The 26,475-nt window shown below is 49.0% G+C and overlaps 10 protein-coding genes across 10 annotated transcripts; 8 read left to right on the top strand and 2 right to left on the bottom strand.

Annotated features, from left to right (window-relative positions):
• Nucleotides 1-552: 552 nt before the first annotated feature.
• Nucleotides 553-1,474, top strand: AFUA_5G08440 (uncharacterized protein; the record flags this gene model as incomplete). Its single annotated transcript, XM_748700.1, has 2 exons — nucleotides 553-684; nucleotides 746-1,474. 2 exons carry the CDS (start codon nucleotides 553-555, stop codon nucleotides 1,472-1,474), a joined length of 861 nt encoding a protein of 286 aa, XP_753793.1.
• A 244-nt stretch (nucleotides 1,475-1,718) lies between these two features.
• AFUA_5G08430 (putative nuclear distribution protein RO10) lies at nucleotides 1,719-2,479 on the top strand (the record flags this gene model as incomplete). The annotated part of the gene is made up of 2 exons (XM_748701.1): nucleotides 1,719-2,019; nucleotides 2,073-2,479. 2 exons carry the CDS (start codon nucleotides 1,719-1,721, stop codon nucleotides 2,477-2,479), a joined length of 708 nt encoding a protein of 235 aa, XP_753794.1.
• A 2,796-nt stretch (nucleotides 2,480-5,275) lies between these two features.
• sho1 (osmosensor SHO1) lies at nucleotides 5,276-8,950 on the top strand. The gene is made up of 5 exons (XM_748702.2): nucleotides 5,276-6,654; nucleotides 6,830-7,196; nucleotides 7,268-7,423; nucleotides 7,474-7,596; nucleotides 7,664-8,950. Exons 2-5 carry the CDS (start codon nucleotides 7,059-7,061, stop codon nucleotides 8,180-8,182), a joined length of 936 nt encoding a protein of 311 aa, XP_753795.1. The 5' UTR covers nucleotides 5,276-6,654; nucleotides 6,830-7,058; the 3' UTR covers nucleotides 8,183-8,950.
• A 729-nt stretch (nucleotides 8,951-9,679) lies between these two features.
• On the top strand, nucleotides 9,680-10,918 carry AFUA_5G08410 (PQ-loop repeat-containing protein; the record flags this gene model as incomplete). Its single annotated transcript, XM_748703.1, has 8 exons — nucleotides 9,680-9,861; nucleotides 9,897-9,931; nucleotides 9,964-10,072; nucleotides 10,127-10,217; nucleotides 10,297-10,366; nucleotides 10,463-10,519; nucleotides 10,569-10,617; nucleotides 10,681-10,918. The coding sequence occupies 8 exons, from the start codon at nucleotides 9,680-9,682 to the stop codon at nucleotides 10,916-10,918; spliced, it is 831 nt and encodes a 276-aa protein (XP_753796.1).
• A 403-nt stretch (nucleotides 10,919-11,321) lies between these two features.
• Nucleotides 11,322-15,236, top strand: ssk1 (response regulator). Its single transcript, XM_077804795.1, has 3 exons — nucleotides 11,322-13,510; nucleotides 13,578-14,236; nucleotides 14,303-15,236. Exons 1-3 carry the CDS (start codon nucleotides 11,938-11,940, stop codon nucleotides 14,741-14,743), a joined length of 2,673 nt encoding a protein of 890 aa, XP_077660933.1. The 5' UTR covers nucleotides 11,322-11,937; the 3' UTR covers nucleotides 14,744-15,236.
• A 58-nt stretch (nucleotides 15,237-15,294) lies between these two features.
• On the bottom strand, nucleotides 15,295-17,472 carry AFUA_5G08380 (mitochondrial 37S ribosomal protein mS45). The gene is made up of 2 exons (XM_748705.2): nucleotides 16,452-17,472; nucleotides 15,295-16,209 (listed from the first exon to the last, which is right to left on the bottom strand). Exons 1-2 carry the CDS (start codon nucleotides 16,908-16,910, stop codon nucleotides 15,526-15,528), a joined length of 1,143 nt encoding a protein of 380 aa, XP_753798.1. The 5' UTR covers nucleotides 16,911-17,472; the 3' UTR covers nucleotides 15,295-15,525.
• A 241-nt stretch (nucleotides 17,473-17,713) lies between these two features.
• Nucleotides 17,714-20,242, top strand: AFUA_5G08370 (WD repeat PLAP family protein; the record flags this gene model as incomplete). The annotated part of the gene is made up of 3 exons (XM_748706.1): nucleotides 17,714-17,761; nucleotides 17,867-18,320; nucleotides 18,372-20,242. 3 exons carry the CDS (start codon nucleotides 17,714-17,716, stop codon nucleotides 20,240-20,242), a joined length of 2,373 nt encoding a protein of 790 aa, XP_753799.1.
• A 293-nt stretch (nucleotides 20,243-20,535) lies between these two features.
• Nucleotides 20,536-21,387, bottom strand: AFUA_5G08360 (NADHX epimerase; the record flags this gene model as incomplete). The annotated part of the gene is made up of 4 exons (XM_748707.1): nucleotides 20,536-20,967; nucleotides 21,028-21,122; nucleotides 21,184-21,249; nucleotides 21,309-21,387. 4 exons carry the CDS (start codon nucleotides 21,385-21,387, stop codon nucleotides 20,536-20,538), a joined length of 672 nt encoding a protein of 223 aa, XP_753800.1.
• Nucleotides 21,388-21,855: 468 nt separating this feature from the next.
• AFUA_5G08350 (mitochondrial 37S ribosomal protein bS16m) lies at nucleotides 21,856-22,975 on the top strand. The gene is made up of 3 exons (XM_748708.2): nucleotides 21,856-22,006; nucleotides 22,153-22,348; nucleotides 22,410-22,975. Exons 1-3 carry the CDS (start codon nucleotides 21,930-21,932, stop codon nucleotides 22,449-22,451), a joined length of 315 nt encoding a protein of 104 aa, XP_753801.1. The 5' UTR covers nucleotides 21,856-21,929; the 3' UTR covers nucleotides 22,452-22,975.
• Nucleotides 22,976-24,742: 1,767 nt separating this feature from the next.
• AFUA_5G08340 (uncharacterized protein) lies at nucleotides 24,743-26,260 on the top strand (the record flags this gene model as incomplete). Its single annotated transcript, XM_077804794.1, has 1 exon — nucleotides 24,743-26,260. The coding sequence occupies one exon, from the start codon at nucleotides 24,743-24,745 to the stop codon at nucleotides 26,258-26,260; it is 1,518 nt and encodes a 505-aa protein (XP_077660932.1).
• Nucleotides 26,261-26,475: the final 215 nt, after the last annotated feature.

The following is a 26,475-nucleotide window of genomic DNA, read 5'->3' as shown; positions in this document are numbered from 1 at the left end:
TCGCGGAACGGAGTTACTGGCTGGTCGCGTTCTCTCCAAGAGCTAGTCAGGAGCACCCCTCCGCGGCGGATCTCGCACGATGTCACTGCTCAGGATAGTTTCGCTACTACAGAGATTCCGGATATCATTTCAGCTTCACCTGAAGAGTTGACCTCTATTGTGGTCGAAAACTACGTTCCAAAAGATGAGCTTCCTTTTCTGTCCTACGATTCGAAGAACAGTAGCTGCTCACGGGTCTGCGGCTCCTGGGTTGAGGTTCTCCCGCGACTTGCCAATACCTCGAATCAAAAAAGCATATTCTTCCTCTCACTGAAGGCGCTGGCTTTTACCATTACTTTTCATAGATATCCTCAGAAAGTCTCTAGTCTGGACGCTACAACGGCTTATTCTGCGGCGATTTGTGCATTGAGAAGGCAGTTGGCGGCGGAAAGCCAGCCATTCAATGCAGAACTAGCCGCCTCAATCATGTGTTTGAGCTTAGCTGAGGTGAAATACTTTATTCCAGAAGGCTACCGGATCGGTACTAATCAGGAAGTTATTCATATATAGGCCATGTTTCCAGGAATGGGACCGGGGATTTCAACCCACATCAAAGGCGTGGGTCAATTGATGAAAGCTCATGGACCTAATCATTATCAGGCCGGGTTGCTGCACAAGCTCTTCGTAGGGTTCCGACCTCTCCTGGTTAGTATGATTGATGACCAGTGTCTCGATTGAAATTAACAGATGTCTGACGCACGTTAAGGTCATCGACGCATTCCGCTTTCGCGAGCCAACCTTTCTTGCTGAGAAGCAATGGACATCTATACCCTTTGCATTTTCTAACACATCGCTCATGCAGGACTTTTTGAGCGAAGTTGCAATAATCCCGAATTACTTGCACGCGGTTGACCAACTCATGGTCAACCCAGGCGACGGCTCAGCTGAGAATGCCACCGAAGTCTGCTTCGCTTTTGTGGAGTGGGTCAATCGACTCGAGCAATGGGAGCAAATGGTGGAGCGCGAAGAAGGGGGCACATACGAGAAATCGTCCGAAGGAGAACAAGCAGCACAGCTGATTGATCCGGGCATCACAGGCCACACTCTCTGGTTTCCAAGCGTTACCATAGCGAATGTGTTGACCCACCTCTGGGCTATTCATATCGTTTGTCTCAAGGAGATTGACAAGCTCAGGGCGACTTTCAGCAGTAATGTGGAGCCTTGTATACCCGCAAAGTTCTGCAGTGTGGAATACCAGCAAACCCAAGTTCTCACTCTCTCGAAGCGGATCTGCCACAGTATGGAGTACCTGCTGCAGGATGAACTGAAACTTTTCGGACCGGCTTCCACTGCTTTCCCTCTCAAGGTGGCTCATGACTCATTCAGAGAGTGTGGGACGACTCAGGAGGGCTATATCAAGTTCGTTAACTCCATAGTCAGTCGACTTGACGCGAAGGGACTGCGCGCGATGCCTGCTACAATCTACGGTCCATGAAGGACTCTGCAATCGTTTCACTGTCTAGTTCGGTGTTGCGTTGTTTGGCTTTGTCTTGATTATTCCCTGTCGATATTAACAGTACATTAAACCACAATGGCCCAAAAGTGCGTAAACATTTATTGAGTTTGATAGATAGTGTACAACAGCCAAGGCAGATAACAATAGGTAAACCCAGCTGGCATAACCTAATCCCCGCCTTGCTTGTATGATTTGTTTGCATCCCCAGACCCGTTACTCCATCATGGCGCATGAGCTCCAGGGACGAAAACACATATCCCAAACATCAAAATTGTCACCTGCTTTTTGTAGAATGGCTCTCGAAAATGACTCGATAGCCGGGACCACAATTGAGCTTCTGGAAGCTCGCCTCCAACGACTCACCTACCTCCTCACAGGCGACACAAGCTGGACGGGCACTCCCACCGCGCCCGCCAAACCCGCCTCCCTCGACGACACGGTCTCGCGGCGCCTCCTCCGTCTAGAAAAAGATCTTGAGAATCTCAGCAGGACTATCCCCGCTGTACGAGATGTTCTACAGCTCCGTAAGCATTCCTTTCCTGTACCTTGCAGACGAACCAAAACTGACAGAATTCAGATGATCGCTTCCCCGACCTCTTCCGTCCTACACCTTCGCAATCCGTCCCGGAGAACCTGACAATGCAGAACCTCGCCTCGATTGTCCTCTCGTACGCTTCCGCATTCCCGGAGACCGCGTCCAGACTCACTTCGTTAAATGACCTGCCTGTCCCGGACGCCCAAGCGTCGGCGTCTCTCGTCCAGCTGCAGCCGCGTCTGGATCAATTGGCTCGTACCCAGGAGGAACAGGCGAGGGAGATATCTGAGCTCCGCGTCCGGACAGCGCGGGTGTTGCAGCGCTGGTATGAGGTTGGGCTGGTGGGGAGCGGCGAGTGCTGGGCTGAATGGGAGGGACGGCTGGAGGATGTGGAGCGGGAGGTGAAAAGGGAGGAGGTGGTGAGGGAGAGAAGAGCGAGAGAGATTTGAAGCTGATTGTGTGTGCCGTGCCTTCTTGCGGCTTGTGTTTTGCCTTCTATGATACCATTCTGTTGTTTGTTGGTTGGATTCTGTATGTCTCATGCTCGTTGGCTTGTATAATTCAGCATCCGGAGCTCAGGTGGATAGATTAAGGCCACCCGTCGAACAATCTGCATTCTTCTGCTGGTCCATTTTAGTTACTCATACTGTGATCAAACACACTGACATGTTCGCTGAGAATATGGAGCCCGATCTCCTAGAGACATGAGATGAAATGTTGCTGATGCTTTGGTAAAGGGAACGAGGCCAAATGCCACTGTTCAACCGGTAGTCTGAAAGTTTGAGCTAACTGGTCTCTGCTTTCAGTTTTGCTTTGCTACGTCTTGTGCTGTAGTCAGTGATAGAGCCGTGCTTGTCGCATCCTGCGGTTTTGAAGTCTCGGATCTTGTGGATTTTTTCCTTGTTCACTGCATGTATTACCTTTCGCCACTACCTCCACGAATCTTCTACCTAAGTATAGTACGAAGTATAGAGTAAACGATAGTTGCTTTGGCGGCACCAGATGATATTACTTTCCCTACTAGTTGGCATACTACAGTAATTTAATATTCTATGGTTAAGTCATCAGAGGAAAATAATCTCTAATATCAGTATAAAAGTAGCAGTAATATATATGCAATTATGCATGCAGCATGTTTAAGGATAATTCTGTCATGAGACTCGCAGCCCAGAGAGATAACAGTATATGTATAAGCATGTTCTGGGCCAGGTGATTCCATGGTTCCATGGGGAATCCCCATTGTACCTTATGGTAAGGCGTTGGAACTATTTAATCATCTATAATATACCTCGATATCTACTAGTTAGGCTTACCTGGCTGAGTCACCTAGTATGTAGTTTAAGAATTATAGCTTTAGTTGTATATCTGCTTACCTCTATAAGAAGTTTAAATTATACTATACTAGGTGTAAAGGGGGGCGTCCAGCCACCTACCCCCAGGTAGCCAAAAAGGCCATCATGACCAGGTCCTCATGGATCTGACCAACAGGATCACACCTATATACATTGAACCTTTATACTAGGGATAGTGCAGTGTGTGCGACTATATTAGGTACGGGCGGGTCTCCCATATGAGCATTCTTGACCCTAAGTACATATTCTTTGTGAATAGAGCACGCTCTGCTGCTCTATCGTTCAAAGTGCATAGCAGGGTTGCTCTGGTCCTGAGCGACTCCCGTGCGAGCCGGACGGTTCTCCAATGTCCTCGCAGAATTCAAGGAGTACCAAAAGAGATCAGGATGGATTATCGCTTTCATCGGTGCCAGCAATGTGTTCTACCAAAACGCTAGGGAATACACGACCACGCAATTCGGCACCGAGCGCGTGCTTAATCTTATAACCAATGATGTATTGAACGAGAGAGCGGGGAAACGAATCATCGTACAAAGCAAAAACTGCTCAATCTGAACAAAGGCAATGTCTCTTTGGGGTTATAGGTACCAGCGCAGGGTGAGGACCTGGATATGTAGAGAGAACTGGACAGGTTTATGACTCCTGGCGTGAGAAGCGAAATCGTGTTGCCGGCGCAAAGGCTTTAATCACGGTGTATGACCCCTTTCAAATGCCGGCAAATGATGATGTACATCTACACCAGAGGCCCAGATGATGTAGCCAACGGCTTCACGACCATGCGACATCTCGGTGCCGACCAAGAATACCACATTGGCCCTTCCATTGCAGCTCCTAGAGCGCCCAGAGAGATCACGGATCTGTTAGTCGTTGCTGCGATGGCGCTCTTGCACTAATTGAAAGTGACATGCCTCAACCTTGGATTTGAACCTCTGGAAACACTGCTTGACATAACCCGACTGTCGCCTCCGATCGAAAAGATCACGAGAGCGATATACAAGCGTACATTCAAACAAATGCTTTTCCACGGAAGACAGATGTTTCACGAAAAGTTCAAACCAAATGGTTCGCGGGGATCGCCGCTTTTCATCCTTTTCTGCTGGTGCTCCGAGTCCACGACCGTTGGTCGCGCTCGCTCGAATGTCAAATATCAGCATTCGATAGCTTGCCTTTGCAAGGTCGGGAAAGAACTCGAGGAGTTTATGCTTTCCAGGCAAAAGATCGAAGAACAATGACTAGAGACGAATCGTCCAAAGTGAGTGAGATACCAGTGATCGCGTTTCGATAACCAATGAACAAGGTTGCTTACGGGTTCCGCTGACGACTCCAGGCGGTTTATTGCTGGGTTGCGTAATCATCTTGTCTGCGAGCATCAACAAGCACACCTTCACAGCGATTCTTGAAGTTGGATTAATAGTACCAATGAGCCGTGCTGCCCGGACTGCCCGGACTGCCCGGCACCCCAAACCATGCACAGACTTCCCTTGAAGGATCTAGAACATGCAGTAGGAAGACGACGATCATGCTGAAATCTCAGGTGGTCTGCTCCACCAAGATGATGCTATCTAATGTCAAACCCAAATTTCCTGGAAATTAATATGGGTCTAGGGAAGATTAATTCAATTCGCGATGCGCATGTTTCGTAGATTAACAGATGCTAATCCTCATTTCGCTGCTATGTCAAGCCACTGAATGCATACCACTGTGCCACATGCGTCAGCCTCACCATTAAAGAAAAAGGTCTAGAACCTTCAAAGTATGCTCAAATCAGTTGAAAAAAATGCAACTGTTGAGGCCGAAACTGGAATGGTTCTTTTACTCTTCTTTTCGGCTTTTGAAACTTTTTGCGTAGCTGGGTCGCTAAGTACAAGGACCCATTATTATGTGCATGGTGCGATTTTTGGTGCATTCCTAAATTTCAAATTCCAAGATCTCATTGATTCATTACTGGGCCTATGGCTCCGACTCAACATCGTTGGTTTCAATTTAGGTCTGTGAGCCTGTTGACTGTGAGTTCAAATGTCGCAGGGGTATGGAGTACTCCATACATGCATTCATTGTTTGCCTGGAGAACTCTTGACGACAAAACCCAGCAGACAAGGATAAGCACAACATCGCCATGACACAAGGAAATCACAAAGGATCATTGCCGAACGTGCGCTAATAATAACCACAGAAACAATGAGCATTGGTCAGTCTTGTTACATCCACTTATTCCACCTACCCCAGCTGCCCCTCTTAGTGCTCCGTTAAATTCGCCCATCTTCCAATCATGTTTTCTCATCCTGTTCAGTTGTCGGACCTGCCAGGGGGAAATGATACTAATAATCCCTATGTACTCCGTAAATGAAAGAAAAAAAGGACCAGACCACTGAGATCAAAGTCAAATATCAATTTTCAAGAGTACGAGTCCGTCTGTTTGCCTTGTGGAAGACATTAGCATGGCCCACAAGCAGCATGGGTCCTGGGGATGATACTACCTACCGTCCGTACAGGGCTGTCCTTTTGTACCTACCTCATGTACTGTGACTCCATAGGAACTATGATCCCAAAGCAAGGTAGCTGGTAATCCTAGGTTTTAATCTGACCCGACGAGGTCCGTGGCTATCTTGCAAGGCTCCCAGGGCTTGTATGGTCTATCTAGATCCCATAAAGACAAGCAGTTGGTCAGTTATTTCTACCTACTTCTTTCGTGTTGGCCTGAGTTCACTACATGTCTCTCACCCACTTGGTTCCCACTACGGAGAATGTGCTACCATAGATAGACTAGTCCACTCACTGATCCAACTCTCCTTTTCCCGACCGGACACTGGGTCAAGGCTCTCTCTTCTCCATCTTCATCATCATCTTCTTATTCTATCATTCTTAGAGAGGTACTAGTGTTAACCAATCTTTTCTCAAACTTCATACTGTCCTCGATTCTTTGTTTCTTCTTTTTACCTCTTTCTTCTTTCACCTCCCCATCGATTGGTCTACACCCGTCGATTTACACTCGTTCCTCACCTTGATACTTCTATTGTCTTCGATTTTTCTTCCTTTCCTCCCACTAACGTTTCAATCACCACCTTCGTTCCCTACAGCCAGGTGCTGTTATTGTTCCTCCGCGTCTCTGCAAGGGGTTCTCGCTTGCTTTCAGTTTCATACCACCAGCCTTATGCTAGATTCGATTGATCTTTAACTATCGATTTGACTCAATCAATTTTCCCAAGCCGATATCTGCATCAGTTTTCGTCATCGTAAGACATACACTCGCTTTGACCTGATCGTGTCGCAAGGTACGATTACACGTCACCTCATCTTCATTTCCTCACTCCCTTGTCGTTGCTCCGATTCCTACTGCCTTTATTACAATGTTCTGTTACTTACTAGCAATTGTATCTATATGTTCTTTTTCTTTTGCGCATTTACATTTCCATTTGTGTTGCGAGTTGTGACTGACTGTGTGCCCAGACTCATTCTTTTCTGCATTCAAATACCTCTCTGCACCTAAATCAACCATCAATTTCAGTTGATAGTGACATATACCATCTCAATTTCACGAGAGTAATAAAGGATCAGAACATAGGCCTACGTTTGCCTTGCCGCGCGTGATATCTCGTTACATTACGATTGGGTCGAATCGAACAAGAATCGAATTCTCCAACCGCTTCGACGACTGTGTATATAGCGAATATCGTTCATGGTGGCTTATTCTGAGCATTCTCCGTCCTTTCATAAACCGAGTCCATATACGGAGCCCCGGAGAAGAATGGCGAAGTTTCGGGCAAGCAATATTTTAGGCGACCCATTTGCGCTCGCGACCGTCTCCATCTCAATTGTATGTCGTCCCTAATGCGGGTTATTGTGGACATAGGTAGCTCGTGACTAATCGCATTCTCAATCTTTTAGCTCGCGTGGTTGATCGCATGTATCGCATCAATCATCTCAGATATCAAGACAGATTATCCTAATTACTCGTGGTGGGCGGTCGCCTACATGTTTTGTTGTATTATGGGTGTCACCATCGTTTTTGGTTCGGACACCGGTCTCGTCTATGGGGTAGCAGTATGTTTCACTCCCTTCGTTGTGGGATTCTCGGCGCTGATGGGTAACAGGTTGTGGGCTATCTTTCAACAGGCTTAGTGCTGACCACTTTGGCGGTCAATTCTCTGGTCTACGCAGATGAATCCTCGTCGCAAGCTGCAGCTGCCGGGTTCATCCTCATGTCCATGGTCATTGTAAGTCAATCATGGTTGACCTTCTAGCGGACGCAGCATTCTCTCATACTAAGCTAACCTTAAACAGGTCGTGTGGATATTCTACTTTGGATCGTCGCCTCAGGCTACGCATCGCGGCTTTATCGATTCGTTCGCCCTCAACAAGGAAAGCAGCGGCGCATACGGTAACCGACCCATGTCTACGGCTTATGGTCCTCGCCCAGACACGATGTCGACAAGCGCACCCCAGATGTACACTTCTGCCCAACTCAACGGCTTCGAAACGTCGTCTCCAGTGTCAGGTTATCCTGGTGGTGGTCCCGGCTCAGAAAACCGCAGCTCGTCCCAGGCTCGGTTTGGCAACCCGTCTGCCAGCAACGTTGCTGGGAACAACAGCGGTCAGGACGAAGTCCCGCCGCCAACAGAATACCCGTACAAGGCAAAAGCGATATATTCCTACGATGCCAATCCTGAAGATGCCAACGAAATTAGTTTCAGCAAACATGAAATCTTGGAAGTGTCGGATGTCAGCGGCAGATGGTGGCAGGCCAGAAAATCCAACGGAGAGACCGGTATTGCTCCATCGAATTACCTTATTCTGCTGTGATTCGGTTGGAGTGCACTTTTCCCCCTTTCTTGTTCTTCTGGTCATTCCTACTTTTGTCGCCATTCTGTCGCAAAAGCTTTCGTATTTGATACCCTTCGAGTAGGATCACTCGGCCTGAGATCTGGTTCCGCGAAAAGATCATGTTATGTCTGATGGTTTCTTTTGGATTCTGCTTTAAATGTGGCATCCCATTCTAAGTGATGCGTTCTTTCAGTCTGCTGTTTTATCTCCATCTCTATCACCATTCAGCGGGCATTTGCGCGCTTATCATTTATGGTTCTGTCTTCCATTTGTCATGCCTCGGATGTGTTCCCAATGGTTCGATGTGTAGTTCCTCGTTTATTTCTTTCGGCCCTCCACCTGCTGTTAGAGAGATATCGAAAGTATTCATTTGTAGTGAAGAAGCAATATATAGCCATTCGAGCTGGATCATCTCTAGTGAGTGCGGTTATGTCCGATAAGTTCAAGATCGCAATGCTGTGGATCCTAGTCCCAATGTCGTCTATTTCGAGATCGTGCTCAGTAGGTGCCACGTGCGCGGGACGGTTGCGTCCAGTATCGGAGAATTTCCCATAATTTTCGTTCAGTGTGAAATAGGAGCTCGAGACTTCCACTGCTTCAAACAACAAGAGCAAGCAGGAAACGATGTTGGCCAAAATGTTTCTCAGGATGAGGTCGTGGGACGTCTCTATCTATTCTTCTCTTGTAAAGACAGGTACCGTTTGGGCGCATCTAGATCGAGGCCCCACCATCTGGCAACCAGAGAAGTCCTTCCACTCAGGAACGAGCTGACTCGGCCTCTCTTCTTCGTCCACTGGACGCGCTCACAGCTCAGAGTCAGTAGTCAGACTTGCAAGGCCAAGGCGCACTGTCTAGCCCCTAGGCGGTGGGTTTGGGTGTCGTCTTCTCCAGTGGTTTACCTGTCTAGTCTTAGTCCCGAAGACCAATCTCCAGTTCTCCATTGCTGGATCCCCCAATGAGATGGCTTGCCCGCAAGCCAGAATCACACTTGCTGCCAGGCAAACGGGCATTAAACTATGTCTGGTGTGCAGTCATGGAAGACGGCATTGGGGAGATCTCGATGCTTGACGGTTCTCAAGAAGAGTTGGGAAACTCATGAAAATGCTTGAGTCGACCATCCTTGGTGTCCTGGGCTTGTCTGCTTATCTATTTTCTTGTCTTCCACCAAGCTTCCGGTGCAGAACCGAACAATAGTCAAGAGCAATCTAGCACAGGGCATAGTGGTGCTTGCTTTGTTGTGCATTGATCTGCATTGACGCCGTCACTGGATTTGTTCTTCTACTACAAGGCTGCACGGACTCAATCAGTTTCTGATTTTGTTTTTTGGGTAGAAGAACGATCATTGTTTCAAATATCTTATCCTTGGGTCTACTGCTTTTTTGTTTTCAAAAGGATTAAAAAACCCTCTCAGTACCTGGTGGACAAGTTGTTGGAGTGGCCGGATTTATAGTCACTGAAACCCGACTCTATACAAGTATGGCTGACACGGAGCATGTCACTGTGGCGTCCAACATTCTAGGAACTATCGGAACGGTTCTCTGGTGCATTCAGCTGATCCCGCAAATATGGTATAATTGGCGACAGAAGAAGACAGACGGCCTGCCACCGTCTATGATGTTTCTATGGGCTTCTTGTACGCTGCACTTGAATTCTGCGTCGTTCCGGAGCTCGATGGCTGATCCTCGGAGTATAGGCGCAGTGCCCATGGGAGCATACTTGATTCTCCAGGTACAAGTGATCTCCTGATTGGTAGGGACTAGAAATGCTGACTTTTGTACTGCAGAAAGTGAATATACCGCTGCAAATACAGCCGCAGATATTCGGCTTCTTTTCGCTAGTCAGCTGGGGCCAGGTCTTATATTATAATCAGTAGGTACCGCCTTTCACCTCCTGATATGGACCTGGGCTGACCTTCTCCCTTAGCAACTATAGCCAAGCCAAGGCAATCTCCTTGGTAATTGGCACAGCAGCACTGTTCGGTGGTCTTGAGGCGTTGCTGATTCTCACATTGCGAGTATGTCTGCTTGATGCACCTGTTAAGGCTGCTTCACTGGAACAGATCCTTACCATTGTGTAGATACCCTACAATAAAGGTGTCACCTGGCCAGATGTCGTCGTTGGCGTCGTTGCGGCTGTTCTGCTGGCTTCGGGGCTTCTACCGCCGTATTTCGAGCTATGGAAGCGAGACGGGCGAGTGATTGGTTTTAGTAAGGGTCCAAAAGTTTTGGGTATGTGCACGCTTCGACTAACCCGTCCCAGATTGGTTCTTTTTGGCCATTGATACTTTGGGAGGACTCTTTTCTCTTTTTGCATTAGGTATGCTGCTTATTCGTCAAAACAGAGGATGGATACTGACTGCTCGAAGCTGCGCAGGGCACATTTGATATCCTCGGAGGGGTCATGTACATCATAGTGTGAGTTTTCAACCGTGTAGGAGCAGTGACCGGTATGCATCAGTAGTGACAGTGAGGCGATAGGGTCGTCCTGGAAGTCGGCATCTACGCGAGCCATATCGTCTGGCGCTTTCGCTACCGGAAACTGCGAAAAGAAGCCAAAGCTGCTGGCGTCAGCATTGATGAGATGCTGAATATGCGCGGGAATGAGACTGACTGGGTGAATGATGCTGAGAAGAGGCCTGGCGATAATGAGAGTCAGATTGCTGTGGACCAACGGCAAGTTTCAGCCGAGGTTGTAGAGCAGCCTGAATTGAATTAGAAGGTTTGACTGGGTGGAAATGTTTTTTCAGAGAGCGCCATCTAGTGAGCTATAGAAATAGAGAACATACAAAGACATTGGAAATTGCCCATTACTACTCCATGCATCAAGAAATCAGATAAATATGTAGACCGAGGTTCAGGTCAATGCCTACCTCAAAGGTCAAGGAAGATCGGCGTTCGTCAAAAAGCAAGCGATTCAGCCAATTTTCATTGAGCTCATCAAATCAACTGAATTAGTACCGTGATTTTGTACATCTTTTCACTTCTTAGTCTGTAAACCGTTGGATAACAATAGGGTAGGTATGGTCCAAGCGTTCTCTCTCCTGTCCGTCATGTTTTTTTTCAGTGGTCATATCACCAGATCCCTGTTCGTAGAGAGTCATACAAGGGACATTAGGTAGTCTAGATAAATCGTATCTACTTGTTTCTGTCTTTTTGATTCTCCAACTTTCCCGCCTCTTCCGGAAGATCATCCTTAGCAAGAATTGATTCACTTGTTTCTTGCCTGCATCTATATGTTCTAGTAGTAGTACTCCATACAAGCTCCCTTTTAATTCACTTACTTTTTCTGCCTCTCCAACCATCTCCTTTCCCCTCATCCGGACTCACAATTCCCCAAGCATCTCAGCTCCTGGGGTGGTCGGTTCCACCGATCGAATATGAAGAACTGAAAAAGAAGAAAAAGAAAAGAGAAGAGGAAAGAGAATCCGGTCGCTCTTCAGTTCTCCTTCCTTCAACTGCCTTCCAGACCGCTGAGCTGCTGGTACTGCTGCTGCTTCGATAGAACGCAATATATTGTACGACTGCAGAGAATGAGGTGACAGTGCAGTGCTCTTTTCATTTTTTCTCTTTTGTTTTTCCTTTTCCTTGTTGTCGTCTGTGTTCTCTAGTCTCTCTCGGTTGCCGCCTCGTTTCTTTTCTTTCTACCTGTCTCTCATTATTACTTTCATATCTTTTTCAAAGGCAATATTATCTGATAGCTGTGCTATCAGTCAAGCACTGTGGTGGATCCTCATCATGCCTGACCGCCGCCTGTCGCAACTGCTCAAATCGAAGCTTCTGCGCCGATCATCGACCACGGCTACGACCTCTCCGAAACAGAACCAGAAACCCGTTAACGCTCAGAAAAAGGCGGCCGTCGGGGCGGATCCGCTTGTCGACCCCAACTCAACCTCCGACCTTTCCTGTTCTCTGCCTCCTCATCTTTTGACCTCTAACGAAGGAGAGGGTGATGCCAAATCCCGTGCCTACAGCATAATTTCCTCCATACCCCTCGACCATCCCAGTTCCCCCGACGAGATTCCTGGTCCTGCTACTGGTTCCTCAGCAGGCTGCGAACAGTACTTCACCCACTTCGACCGATCGGGCGCAAACTCACGTCAAGAAGGATCGCAGAACGGTTCAATTCAGCAGTCTCCGACATTCACGAGGACCCTTCGGCACAAGCAACTGACCGAGGAAAAAGACAAGGGGAAGTTACAATCGCGGGAGGGGGATCAAAGAGGCGAATACGGATACCAACGTATCCGGAATGACTCCAACGACTCCGATCCTCAGTACAGCTTGACCACAGAACTTGCCAATAAGCCCTCTACACCACAGACTCCCGCTGGCGACGACTCGCTACATTCACCGTCGGCGACCCCTCTTCCCCTTTCGCCTTCTCTGCCAGGACCCACTGGCGCAAGCTCGCTTCAAGCAGCATATCGACCAGTCCGAGAAAATTCCAGCGTGCCACTAGTCGAATCTCAATTGACTCCGTCCTTGGGTGCTGTCGCCGAGGACTCTTCTGGAGAATCTGCATTTCATTTCGTGGGCCCTTCGTCGTCGTCCCCGTTTCCGAAGCGGCCCCCCTTGGGGTTCCGCCGTCAGTCGCTTCTTCCAGCCTCACATCAACACTTGATCAGTGGTCTTCTGGGTTTCGGGCCTTCTCAGAACCTCGGCCAGGGCAGCGGTCACCCTTCCACAGTCAACGCTGATATGATTCCTCGAAAAGTCTGGGTCAAACGGCCAGGGGGCTCGGCCACCCTGGTACCGACCATGGAAGATTCGCTTGTTGACGAGCTGCGCGATCAAGTTATCATGAAGTACGCCAACTCTTTAGGGAGAACATTTGATTCACCTGATATCATGATCCGCATTTCTCCTCGAGAAGGTTCCAACCGACAGTCTACGCCCGAGCGGATATTGAGTCCCGAGGAACCGTTAGGCGTGGTCCTTGACACTTATTTTCCTGGTGGTCAGACGGTGGACGAAGCGTTGGTCATAGATATCCCTCAACGGCGGACGCCGAAGCCGTCCCCCCGTCACCCGGTATATTATCACCATTCGGAACCGGGAGAGCATGGCGAGTACTTTCCGCTCATGCCTGCGAATCCAAATGCCCCGACCCCCCCCACTCATCCGTCGGCCTCATCTACGAGTGTGAACGCCCACCATACGGGCCCCTCAATCTCTATTCTCACCACGGGTATGGCGCCTCCGCTACCCTCACCAGGCAATAGAGCGAACCGACATTCCCGCCGGCCACCACTCACTCGACATACTACTAACTCACCCACAATGCTTGGCACAGCGCCAAATCCAAAAGGTATGCGCGGACTCTCACTGTTATTCTTCGTGCCGTTAAGAGCCCATTCCTTACTGACTAGATGTAGACTCGAATATGGCCTCGTGTCCTCAGCCTCCCGTAGCAGCGCCCCAGGTCCCTACGCCACCTGGTCCTCCTCCCGAGTCGCCCCAGACCAAGACGCACACGCCGCCAGCGCGTGTTGCCTCGCCGCGCCCTCGTCCCACGAAACCGAAGAAGGCCGGCAACGGCCAATCGCCAAACGCTGCCTTTGGTGGCCTTATTGAAGGCACGGTACCTCCCATCAATGTCCTCATCGTCGAAGACAATATCATCAACCAGAAGCTCCTGGAAGCCTTCATGAAACGCCTCAGCGTCCGTTGGAAGTGCGCTGCGAACGGTGAAGAGGCGGTGAGGAAATGGCGCGAGGGTGGGTTTCACTTGGTCCTGATGGACATCCAACTCCCCGTCATGAACGGGTTAGATGCGACCAAGGAGATCCGGAGACTTGAGCGCCTAAACGGGATCGGTGTCTTCACCAAGACGGCCTCGGGACGATCGAGTGCCAGTTCTTTATCGCCGGAGGTTAACCAAGCATCATCGGAGGTTTCGCTGTCTGAGGAGGATACTCTTCATGACTTGTCTCTGTTCAAGAGTCCCGTTATCATTGTCGCTCTGACCGCCAGTAGTTTGCAGAGCGATCGGCATGAGGCTCTGGCTGCCGGCTGCAATGACTTTCTGACCAAGGTATGTCATTCCGACGCTACATGCATCCTGGTCCGGGTGGATGGCTGACTTTCTCCCTTTTGTTAGCCTGTTGGATTTCCTTGGTTGGAACAAAAGGTGACAGAATGGGGCTGCATGCAAGCTCTGATTGACTTCGAAGGCTGGCGGAAATGGCGAGGATTTGCCGACGAACCCCAGTCATCTTCTCCCACCGATGGAGGTTTCACCAGCCCTCTGCAGGCGGGCGCTAATGGTGTGTCCAGTAGAACCTCGACCTCCCCGTCATCTGCAGCAGTCAACGCGACGGCCCGGGCGTTTGCCACAGGCCCTGGTGCGGGTAAACGCAAATCAACCGTTCCCGAATTGACCAAGCCCGTGGATATCCTTCCTGAGGAACCTCCCGGAAGTGGTAGTGGTGAGGGCAACGAGACTCTAGATTCACCAGCCAGCCCTCTTACCTCCGTGCATGTGGGTGACCCAACTGAGCCTCCTGGTGACGAGGAGCAGCAAGCTCTGGATGCTACGTAGCCAGTTGCACTTTCTGCAAATCAGGCCCAATATCTCCCTTTGATGTCATTATACTCACATGATTTGTATGAGGAGAGTTCCTTTGTTTGACATTACTCATTGTTCCCTCCCTCCTGTCTCTTACACGTCCCGCTTTTCTGCATCTTACGTTGGATACCCAGCATAGCCATTACTCTTCGAGTCCTTCTATCATACGTGATGCCCGCACATTATTGATTCGTCCATTTCCAGTGTTTACCACAAACCTCTCCTTTGTTGAGCGGCATCAATCAATTGTATATACTATCACTACTTTAGCGACATGCTCTCACATACGAAAGGAGATGTCTTGTCCTGTGTTTGTTGTTTTGTGAATCCATGCATCCCGGCATTGTCTCCCGCATTCTTTGGTATTTGTTAGCCTAGGGCCCCTACTGGATTGACATCCTGGTACTGGCAATCGTTCCAATGCTATTGTCTAATGAGACTAGTTGCATACGTTTCTACCAGTATGTGCACTGCATCATTCAGCTGTAACTAAAGTAGTTGATGTCGACATTTGCAATGTCGATTGACGCGAAAGTACACATAGGTACCCTTGTGATTTGGACTCGGAGCTCATGGTTGGTATTGATATTGTCAAAACATGGCAGAATATAAGTACAATGCTAATGCTCCACAAACCCTTCACGAGATATTTATACAGTACATCATTTCCTTGACCAAGAGCAGCTCATGAACGCAGAAGCAGAACGAGATTTTCCTCGTCAGAATATAAATCAACAGGGTCAGAAAGAGTGGGCTTAGACCTCCACGCGAGTAGGGATCTTGATCTGTCCCTTCTTGCGGTCGTATGTAGGCACACCGTATCTCCGACCGGGCGCCTGGGCACCACGACCATCCGTGCCCGTCGTCTCGCGACTGACAACGACATCCTTGATGCGGAACTCGAACCGCGAGCCCTCAGGCTGCACGCGGACAAGCCGCTGCTCGGCGCGCTCCTTGGCGAGTCTCTTGCGTTCCTGCTCGATCGCCTCCTCCTGCTGGAGCCGCTCGCGGTAGAGCTTCATGTTCTCGCGGAACTCGTTGGGGTTCGACTTCACCTGGCGCTCGTGGGAAACCAGGTGCGGGTGCGGGATGCGCACGTCCGCGGGCTGGAGGACCTGCTGCTCGTCGTCGCCCTTACCGACGCGCTCAATGCGGGCTGGGTCCTGCGTGATCTTGCTTATAGCCTCGTCGGGGTGGGCCACGGCGCGCTCGGCTTCTTTGTGTGGCAGGGCGGGAGCGGCGGAGAACACGCGACCGGCGTCAACACGGGTGAATTGCCGGGACTCGGAGACGGGGTAGAAGATCTGGGGATCGGTGAGGCGGTGGACGGGGAGATCGTTAATGGACTCGTGGGGTCGAATGTTCAGGTCATTGCGGAGGGGGGTGGTTGGGACCATCTCGTGGACTGCACGAGCGTATGGCAATGCTAGCGATTTTCCCTGAATTTTCAAGCATCGTGTTAGAGCAATCCAAGGCTGCAGAGACGCGAAATTCTCGACAGAAAACGAGGCAATGGCACAAATCAGATGTGGGAGTTGTAAGCATTCCCAAGCAGGTTAAGCTCGGGCTCATAAAGACTAATCGAATTTTTTGTTGTTCTCATCATTGTACAATGCCATCGTAACACAGGAAATAGCCGGCAGATCTGAAACAGAGCAGAAAGAAATGAAAACATGCATACCTGTTGTTTCCATCGCTTCTCTAATTCTACTAATCGAACCACGGCTGCTACTCGTCGCATATCCACACCGAGGTCGACACTGACTGCACGCACACTCTGCTTTTTGTCCACAACGCGCCGGTGGATCTCATTGCGCAGCTCCTCGCTGAGTATGGGCTCACTGACGAAATTAGGGTTCAGAGGAAAGGGCCGATTACCGGCATTGCCCTTGAGGCGAGTAATGTAATTCGTTCGCCCTGGCGTGTGTTGTTTCAATTGAGCACCTTCGCCGTTGATCCACGCGAACATCTCATTCCGCAGCCTGGTCTGAGCAGCGGGCGAGGAGCAGAAGGGACGAGAGGAGCATGTTTGTGAGAGCTTGGAGATACATGTGGAAGAGGTTGAAGAGGTCGAGGAAGTAGAGGAGAGGTAAGGGAGGAGAGAGCCCGAGACCAGCTGGTTTTGTATTCGGGGAGGCATTTTCACTCAGGCCTCAGGTAGAGGGAAGTATTGTTTCTCTAGGACAAAGCCAGGGATCACGCTGGTATGAGCTTATACAGCTTGCACACGGCCAATTGAGCGTCTATAGTATTAAAAATGCCAGCCGCGAGTGGTGGTGAAGTACAGCACTGGTGTTTGTGATAGTGGGAGAAGGACAGCCGGGCATTTCGAAAGAAACTTTTCCGCTCTCACGATGTGGTCCGTGTCCAGTCACGTGATATACCTAACATCGCGCCCGTCCTCTGATATATCTCATGATGTACAGAGTACTCCCTACTCCGTAGTCAGGCTTAATTCTTATATAGAGCTGTAAGTAAATGCACATGTATTTGACCTTCTCCATAAGTTCTGTTCAGTCACAGGAGCTACTCAGTCTATGTGCAGATGTTCCGCGCCTACTACGGCAAGTAGATTCATTGACCAACGACAAGTGTTCTTTTCATAGTTGTAACTACCTAGACAAGCTTTAAATGGCTACTGTAGTGTATCTAACGACGATGTATTATAGTGAACTAAAGCTGTGATGTTGAAGTCCTACCCCTGAATCGACAATAATTCTAGTATGTTCTTGTCACATGTACCCTTTCACCGCCCACATGATATGATGCATGCTGTTCTCCGCACCGCTGCTGTTGTTGGTTACCATGGGCTGAGTATCTACTAACAGGAGGACTATTGATTTTACGGTCTCCTTACCTCGGAAGAGAACTTTCTCATCAATTTTTTTCCTATCTCGATTGTTGTCTTCTTTCTACAGAGCCCTGCGGTAGCAGCTTTTATGTATGCCTGACTTCAAGATCTCCGCTTGTTTGGAGGGCCACGGCGATGATGTAAGAACATCCCCAACAATGACTCCTGCCACTCCGGTCACCACAAAGGGCGATTAATCCCCATGTTCTTCGACTGCTAACTCTTTCCTTGACTCTCATTTTCAGGTTCGCGCCGTGGCCTATCCGAATCCAAATGTAGTAATTTCGGCTTCTCGAGATGCGACCGTTCGGTTGTGGAAGCTGGTATCTACCCCGCCGCCTGTTTATGATTCCACCGTATCCTCCCACGGCTCGGCCTTCGTCAACGCTGTGGCATACTACCCACCAACATCCGAATTTCCTGAAGGTCTCGTACTCTCTGGCGGCCAGGATACGATAATAGAAGCAAGACAACCCGGGAAAACTCCAGACGACAATGCTGACGCAATGCTCCTGGGCCATGGTCACAACGTCTGTGCATTGGACGTGTGCCCAGAGGGAGGCTGGGTAATAAGCGGCAGTTGGGACTCGACCGCGAGGCTGTGGAGAGTCGGTAAATGGGAATGTGATGTGGTCATGGAGGGTCACCAAGGCAGTGTCTGGGCTGTTCTGGCCTATGATAAAGACACGGTCATTACCGGTGCGTCTATCGCTTCCAGATAAAGATATAGTTTGCTCATACTTTGACCAGGCTGTGCCGACAAGATTATACGAATCTTCAATACATCAGGGGATCTTGTCAGGAGCATTAAAGATTCTCGTGATGTCGTTAGAGCTCTGTGTAAGCTTCCTGCTTCACATCCCTCAGGCGCACACTTCGCTTCCGCAAGCAATGACGGAATCATTCGATTGTTTACCTTACAAGGGGAGCTGATTTCCGAGCTTCTTGGTCACGAGAGCTTCATATATTCTTTGGATGTCTTGCCGACAGGCGAGCTGGTCAGTTCCGGAGAAGATCGAACAGTAAGGATATGGAATGGCACACAGTGTGTGCAGACAATTACCCACCCCGCAATCTCAGTGTGGGGCGTTGCTGCCTGTAGAGAGAATGGCGATATTGTTACGGGTGCCAGTGACCGTGTCACACGGATCTTCAGCCGAAACGAAGAGCGAGTGGCAAGCCCGGAGGTGGTTCAGCAGTTTGATAAAGCCGTCAAGGAATCCGCAATACCTGAACAGCAAGTCGGAAAGATCAACAAAGAGAAGCTTCCAGGCCCTGAATTTCTTAAACAGAAGTCCGGCACGAAGGAAGGTCAGGTACAGATGGTTCGCGAAGCAGATGGTAGCGTTACAGCCCACACGTGGTCCGCTGCTTCGCAAGAATGGATTGCTGTCGGTACGGTTGTTGATTCTGCTGCCAGCAGTGGGAGGAAGATCGCATATATGGGACAAGATTACGACTATGTCTTCGACGTGGATGTCGAGGATGGGAAGCCTCCCCTCAAGCTTCCATACAATATTTCGCAGAACCCGTACGAAGCGGCCACGAAATTTATCCAAGATAACGAGCTGCCTATGAGTTACCTAGACCAAGTCGCGCAGTTCATCGTCCAGAACACACAGGGCACAACCCTTGGACAACCTGTTCAAGAACCTGCGCCCACCGGCGCCGATCCCTGGGGCCAGGAGAGGCGTTATCGCCCTGGAGATGCCATAGCGACAGCGGTAGACCCTACGCCTGCTTTACCTGAATCACGCCCTAAAGTCCTTCCGCAGAAGACATATCTCTCCATCAAGACAGCTAATCTCAAAATCATTGCCAAAAAACTCCAGGAATTAAATAACCAGCTCGCATCCTCGGGGTCAAAAGACTTATCCCTCAGTCCTCCTGAGTTGGACACTGTCGTTTCGCTGTGCGGTCAGCTGGAGTCTTCCGTTGCCCTAAAATCATCGCCCATAGTGGACGCTGGGCTGAGATCATTGTTTAGAGTTGCAACCACGTGGCCTGCCACCAGCAGACTGCCTGGCTTGGACCTGCTCCGCTTGCTCGCTGCTGCAACACCCCTGGTTGCCACTGCAGACTACGGTGGAAAAGATCTTGTTTCTGGGATTCAGGCAGGTGGTATATTTGATCCCCCGTTGAATGTAAACAATGCGATGTTGTCTATCCGAATGCTGGCGAATCTTTTCGAGACCGACGCCGGTCGTCAATTGGCTGTGAATAGATTCGACCAGATTGTGGCGGTCGTCAATTCTGCGTTGAGCAACTGCGGAGCAGCACCGAACCGTAATCTCACCATAGCGGTGGCCACGCTTTACATCAACTTCTCGGTTTACTTTACATCTGGAGGGAGAGAATTGGCTCCAGAATCGTCTGAGCGGGGTCTGGTGCTCGTTGGGGAACTGGTGAAGCTAATTGCGAGCGAGAAAGATTCAGAAGCAGTGTATCGTGCCCTTGTCGCCCTAGGAACTCTTATCAAGGCACTAGGAGAGGAAGTCAAGAGTGCTGCAAGGGAGATTTATGATGTGAAGGACATCCTGGAGAAGGTGTCAGGCTCGGGCAGCGGAAAAGAGCCTCGGGTCAAGGGTGTCATTAGGGAGATTAGAGAGGCAATGTCGTAGATTACGACAAACCACAACACGGTTTGAAGGCTCTGCGGAGCGACATGGCGATTGGAAGCATTTTGTTTTGCGACTTCAAGGCAGAAGACTGATTATTTGAGGCTACGCAAATGCCACGCCAGCTCGAATCGACTTATAGACTTGTTGAATGACATTCAATTAAGAGCGCGCATTTATATCATGCAAATCTCCATACACATTGTAAATAAGGTGGCGCTCAATGAAGACACCGACGTAGGATTGATGACTAGGGAAAACCCGTATCATTTCAATTCATAAGCGCAGCGCAGCCATTATAGCCGCCCTTCAGCATCAACGCCAACTTCCACAATCTGGTCGATGCCGGGATAATCAGGACAATTCAATCCGTACTTCTCAACGATACTCTTGGTCAAGAAACGGCCACCGACAAAGTGCCTGCCGCGGTAATATTTCACGCATGGCTTTGGGGCCGTGAGACTGATCAGCGCCTTGGGCATAAATTTGGATCCCGGACCCTCCTTGGGTGGACCACTCTGAATGTCCCAAGAACTGGGTGCATCGACGCTCAGCACCGGGACGGACGACGACTCGATCTGAGAGATGATGGATGGGAACGGTTCCCGGAGGGGACCCCCGAAGGAGAACCCGAAGATGGCGTCGACGAGGAAGTCAGCGGATTTGAGAGCCTCAGTGAAGTCTGGAACGAAAGGGACGGATAGGTTGTGTAGCTGGGTTTTGAGGCGCTGTTGGTTGCCAGATAATTAGTCTTGGTTTTCTGGGAGGGGGTTCCGGGGTGGGTTTGCCTGGTAGAGCTCATTCTTCCCTTCTTTGGGATAGTAGACTGAGGGTGTATAACCGTACTGTGCCAGATGGCGCGCGGCTACTAGGCCGTCGCCACCTTTTGAAGTGCGTCAGCATCAGCCGTAGAGGTCTTGGTTGTGGACGGGATGGAAGCGTACCGTTGTTTCCTGGCCCACAGACGACGAGGACATTCTTGCCGGCGCTGGGAGGATGAAGACGGTAGACTATCGCAAGTGTGTTAGCCTCTGGTTATTCTTATTTTGTGCTTGTAATGCTCCATGACTTGACCACATGCCTGCCTGCGAAACGGACAGCCCCGCGAGTTCCATCAATTGGTCCAAGGACCATCCACCCATCTCCATCAAGTCCTTATCGAGGGAAGCAGCATCTTTGGCTGAGATAGCCTGGTATATAAAATGAGTTGGGTAGCATAGCTTGGAGGGAAATGCTACCTACCTTCAACGACATCCTGGCGGTCCTACTGTACTTTCGAACTGCTATGGGGAGATATCGTTTTGTAAAAACAGAGCGGAACATACAACGCGAGAGATTAAGTAAATTTGTAATAGGTTATGGTAGCTAGAAGCTCAGAGTAGAAGAGATGAGGCACAAGATGGAACTGTATATTTGTCTATGGTGTGGTATAGTAAGATAGACACACCACCACTAAAGAACTACACGTTCGTATACTTAGTAGAGAGATAACTACATGTCTGTCAGCTGCATTGCATCATTGCGATGTTTGTTCTCCACTACCCACACTAGTCCTTTTCAGTAAGTTCCGGAATAATACATCCTCCGTAAATCAATCTGAACTTCTGTTAGTAGTGCATCAAATAAAGTGCAGTGCTTTGATTCAGCGTTGCTTGCTGGTTACGAAGGTCATCGATTCAGAATAGTAAAAATGGTTGTCAGAATACGTCTTTCTCGCTTCGGCAATAGGCACCAGCCATTTTACAACATTGTTGTTGCACATGCTCGGTATGCCTCTTTCCTTTTGGTGCTTCAATTTTTCTTTTCTCTTGAATTGTTCTACTGCCTGCCATCAGCATCTAGATTGAGATTGACGGACAATCGCCAACCCAGTGACTGTTTAGAAAAGTGCTAATTATCTGTTTTAACTGAAGGTCGGCTCGAGACTCGAAACCCCTTGAAGTCATTGGCACCTACAATCCTATCCCGCAGCGGCCTACGAATCTATCCGAAGAGGAAGCTCGGCGCGCAAAGCCATTCAAAGAGGTCTCTCTTGATCGCTCACGGGCAAAGTACTGGCTTGGTGTTGGCGCACAGCCCAGCGAAAGTGTATGGCGTTTATTGAATTTGGTACGTGGTGGGCAAGCTTCAGAAAATCGAAGCTCTTTGCTGACTGGGACATCGATGTTAGGCTGGTCTTGTTCAACCCAAGTCTAATGCCCAAAAAGAATGAGTATGCTCTTCGTGTTTTATTAGGCTTGAGAGCTCAATCCGTTGAGACGGCTCTGTTTAGATCGAGAATACTTCGATTCGTCTGGTTGGGATAGCGATTTACTCTCTTTCTGGCATTCAAAACGGCGTTTACGAGAATTGTCTTTTTTTGGAATATACTTGGGTTGAACCCATTCTTTGTACTTTATGCGGATTGAGATGTGGCTTCGGTTAATATGCGACGAATAAATCGATCGGTTGATGCAATGGTTGGGGTTAGGGTACCTTCAATGGTGCCTGAGGTTTGAATTACTCCCGCTAGACGATGATCTCAACTACGAGGCCTAGGTAGTCTGCGAGTGATCTGGCCGTCAGAATGTCAAAATGCCCAAACGGTCCTTTCCAAGCCTACTACGCTTCCGCCCCTAGAGCTACCCTTCTCTCAGACACGATCCTCTTTTTTAAAAGAGATTCCCCTATTTTATGCCTCATTCTTCATTGACGCCGATGAATGGTCCGTAGAAGCCTAGAAGGCAGTTGAGAATGAGATGTCAACATTGCCCTCATTTCTGACGCGACTAGGAAAGACCAAGCGCTATGGTGTCGTTTCCTCGCTGGACGCCAAGGAAGTCGTACGTCAACTGACTGGTGTCCTGAACATTCAAGAGGCTGACAAGAATGTGTCACGCTTTGAATTGAGGGGACAAACGGTCTTTCGGCAGGCATAGCCGGTTGTTCGTTATTGTTGTCATCGATGACAGGTATATCCTTGTCAGTGAAGCTTTCGATTGAGCATCGAAGTATTGTTAAATAATGGAAAGTCTTGAGCGAATGAGTTCAAGCCTCCAAATTGCATGCAAGCCAGGGAACACTAACAAATTACCCCAGGAATTCACCTTCTCCTTACAGCCAATCCCTATGAGATAGATAGTCGCCCTCCTAGAGAGACAAGGACACGCCGTGTAAGTAGCGACAAAGGGCTAAGATGATGATTGGTGGTTGTGAAGGACTAGACTGGATGATCAACATCAGAGTTTGGGCTTTTCATAAGTCCAGGACAAGCCACATTCGCCATGAATGCCTTTGTAGACAAAACCATCAAGAGCCAGCGGGGTCCGGGGGTCATGCTTGGAGTGGACATCTACATAATTCTGCGGAGTCATAGTTGATCAGAGTTCATGATGAGTTTATGTTGTCAGTTGCTTCCATATCTGCTGGTTCACTATAATGCACATGATGTGGAATTTTTGAGCTCCGAACCTATTTGGGAGGCGGGAGACGATAGGTATGAGACCAATCCATGGATGCCTGACCGAGGACATCCAGAGTTATCAAAAGACGACAACAGCTTTCCTACCTTGGTAAGGTGATCATGTGTAAAGCGATCAGGTTATGAAATCATTCCATCACCGTCCGTCATAGTTCATGCGAGTAATAGCAAACTCTGATAAATACTGTGGTGTGTTCCTAAAGAGATGACTTGGATATAACCACCGTGCAGTGCTCTTGTCCTTCAAATGACACGTGCAAGGCACTTCGTCATTGATTTTGAACAAGGAGGGAGAGGGGCAGTACGAAGTAGTTACTTCATGTTAACAAGATAGTTAAAGCAACAGGCAGAGGAGATGATAAATTGATAATTCAAAAGGCTCCACCTTTATGCACGACCTCTGCAACTAACGGAACACGCACTGCCCCTGCGGCCTCCCCTGGACTAGGACGGACCCTAAGTAAGCCTATCTTACGGGGTAGATACTACTAGTATCTAGTTGTACGCATCCGGACCATTCGCGGTGGATTAGCTAAGACACCCAACCATTCTCGCTGTTCTCGGTATGTCCCTCATCACTCTGATATTCCACGGAGTTTATCAAAACTTAGTTGTGGTTTGAATATCTGCTTTTGTACTCCCGTGCTCGTCAGGTCAGTCCAGACCCTCAGGCTCAAAAAGATGACCGACGCTCATGGGCCATGCGCAGCGCGTCGTGTCAAATTTAACTTGCTGGGTCGCGCTTTGACTGAGTTGGGTCTAGCTGAGTCACTTCCACCATCCACAGTTCCTGACTGGCTCACGTACTCTGGGCGAATTATGGAGGCAATCAGAGGACCCCTCAATGTCATTCGTTCCTTTCAACATCAGACCCGATCCACCCTCAATCCTAGGTACGGAGTACCTTAGACTTAATACCGAGTACTGACTCAGACTGTGAAGTAGGGTAACGTAATCGGTAAGCGAGCGGATCACGCAACCGAGCGGATCACCAAACGTGTTTTGACTTCTATTTCAAAAGCTGCAGTGCTCAGCCAGCCACTATGCCACCAAAAGCGCGTATAAACTCAAAAAATTCAGTTGAGCAGGAGGGAAGGGTCCTACTTGCAGTATCAGCTTTGAAAAATAAGGAAATTCTCAATATTCGTGAAGCTGCGCGTGTCTATAATGTGCCTTATACTACCCTCCAGCGGCGCCTAAAGGGGCATACTTTTCGAGCTGAATTACGCGCAAATGGCCATAAAATGACTCAGAATGAAGAGGATTCACTTATTAGATGGATTCTATCTATGGATCAACGTGGAGCGGCTCCCCGACCGTCCCATGTACGAGAAATGGCGAATATCCTGCTTGCGCAGCGTGGTTTAACTCCTACCCAGACTGTTGGAGAGAAATGGGTATATAACTTCATTAATCGGCATGATGAGATCAAAACCCGATTCTCTAGGCGCTATAACCACCAGCGTGCTAAATGTGAAGACCCAAAGATTATCCTGGAATGGTTCAATCGTGTCCAGATCACAATAATGCAGCATGGGATTACACTGGAAGATATCTACAACTTTAATGAAACTGGCTTTGCAATGGGCTTAGTAGCTACTGCTAAGGTAGTTACAAGAGCTGAGATGCTTAGTCGGCCCTTCCTTATCCAGCCAGGGAACCGCGAATGGGTTACCTCTATAGAGTGTATTAACTCTACTGGCTGGGTGCTTCCACCATGCATTATCTTCAAGGGAAAGGTCCTTATTGAGGGCTGGTATCAAGATACAGCCTTACCAGCAGACTGGCGGATCGAGGTCAGTGAGAATGGATGGACGACTGATCAGATTGGATTACGATGGCTTCAAAAAGTCTTTATTCCTGCTACTACCAGTCGTACAACTGGTAGATATCGACTATTAATTCTTGATGGCCATGGGAGCCATCTAACACCACAGTTTGATCAAATCTGCACTGAGAATGATATCATTCCAATCTGCATGCCTGCACATTCATCACATCTCCTCCAGCCTCTAGATGTTGGCTGTTTCTCTCCTCTTAAGCGTGCGTATGGCCGCTTGATTGAGGATAAGATGCGGCTTGGTTTCAACCATATTGACAAGTTTGATTTCCTTGAGGCCTATCCACAAGCTCGTACGGCAATCTTTTCAGCAGATAATATTAAAAGTGGCTTTTCAGCAACTGGATTAATACCACTGAATCCAGATCGGGTGCTCAGTCAGCTTAATATCCAGCTTAGAACACCTACACCACCAGGCAGCCGATCAACTAATTCTGTCCTAAAAACACCTTACAATCTCAAGCAGCTGAAGAAGCAGGAAACTACACTTAAGAAGCTACTTAGGGAGCGTACATACAGCCCTCCTACCCCTACAAAGGCTGTGCTAGGTCAGATTATTAAGGGGTGTGAGATGGCAATGAATAACGCTGCCCTTCTTGCAAAGGAAAATCATGATCTACGTGCTGCACATGAAAAGCACCTTCAAAAGCAGAAGCGATCTAGGCGGCAGATAGAAACTGCAGTGGGATTATCTATCCAGGAAGGGCAGGAGATCATTTAACGCAGGGATCAGGCTGCTGAAGCTATCCCAACTATCCCTCCAGAGCAGGTAGTAGATACAGAACAACGCCCTCAACGGGCACCCCCACGCTGCAGTGACTGCCATATTCTAGGCCATAGGCGATTGCAATGTCCGCAGCGCAAGAATAACTAGATTTAGTAATAAAATCATGTTTTAGGGGTTCAAAATAGCCTCCAATTTCGGCCGCGGCCAAA

The sequence above is a fragment of the Aspergillus fumigatus genome, chromosome 5 (genome assembly GCF_000002655.1).
Source record: "Aspergillus fumigatus Af293 chromosome 5, whole genome shotgun sequence".
Taxonomy (NCBI): domain Eukaryota; kingdom Fungi; phylum Ascomycota; class Eurotiomycetes; order Eurotiales; family Aspergillaceae; genus Aspergillus; species Aspergillus fumigatus.
Note: the sequence above shows the minus strand (reverse complement) of the source record. Positions and strands in the feature narration are given on the sequence as shown.

Coding starts and splice junctions, on each gene's coding strand:
- sho1 (XM_748702.2), top strand. CDS start 7,059: ATGGTGGCTTATTCTGAGCATTCTCCGTCCTTTCATAAACCGAGTCCA. Junction 7,197..7,267: donor CGACCGTCTCCATCTCAATT/GTATGTCGTCCC, acceptor TCAATCTTTTAG/CTCGCGTGGTTGATCGCATG. Junction 7,597..7,663: donor TCCTCATGTCCATGGTCATT/GTAAGTCAATCA, acceptor AACCTTAAACAG/GTCGTGTGGATATTCTACTT.
- ssk1 (XM_077804795.1), top strand. CDS start 11,938: ATGCCTGACCGCCGCCTGTCGCAACTGCTCAAATCGAAGCTTCTGCGC. Junction 13,511..13,577: donor CACAGCGCCAAATCCAAAAG/GTATGCGCGGAC, acceptor GACTAGATGTAG/ACTCGAATATGGCCTCGTGT. Junction 14,237..14,302: donor GCAATGACTTTCTGACCAAG/GTATGTCATTCC, acceptor CCCTTTTGTTAG/CCTGTTGGATTTCCTTGGTT.
- AFUA_5G08380 (XM_748705.2), bottom strand. CDS start 16,910: ATGCCTCCCCGAATACAAAACCAGCTGGTCTCGGGCTCTCTCCTCCCT. Junction 16,210..16,451: donor AGAAGCGATGGAAACAACAG/GTATGCATGTTT, acceptor TTGAAAATTCAG/GGAAAATCGCTAGCATTGCC.
- AFUA_5G08350 (XM_748708.2), top strand. CDS start 21,930: ATGGTTGTCAGAATACGTCTTTCTCGCTTCGGCAATAGGCACCAGCCA. Junction 22,007..22,152: donor ATTGTTGTTGCACATGCTCG/GTATGCCTCTTT, acceptor TTTTAACTGAAG/GTCGGCTCGAGACTCGAAAC. Junction 22,349..22,409: donor TATGGCGTTTATTGAATTTG/GTACGTGGTGGG, acceptor CATCGATGTTAG/GCTGGTCTTGTTCAACCCAA.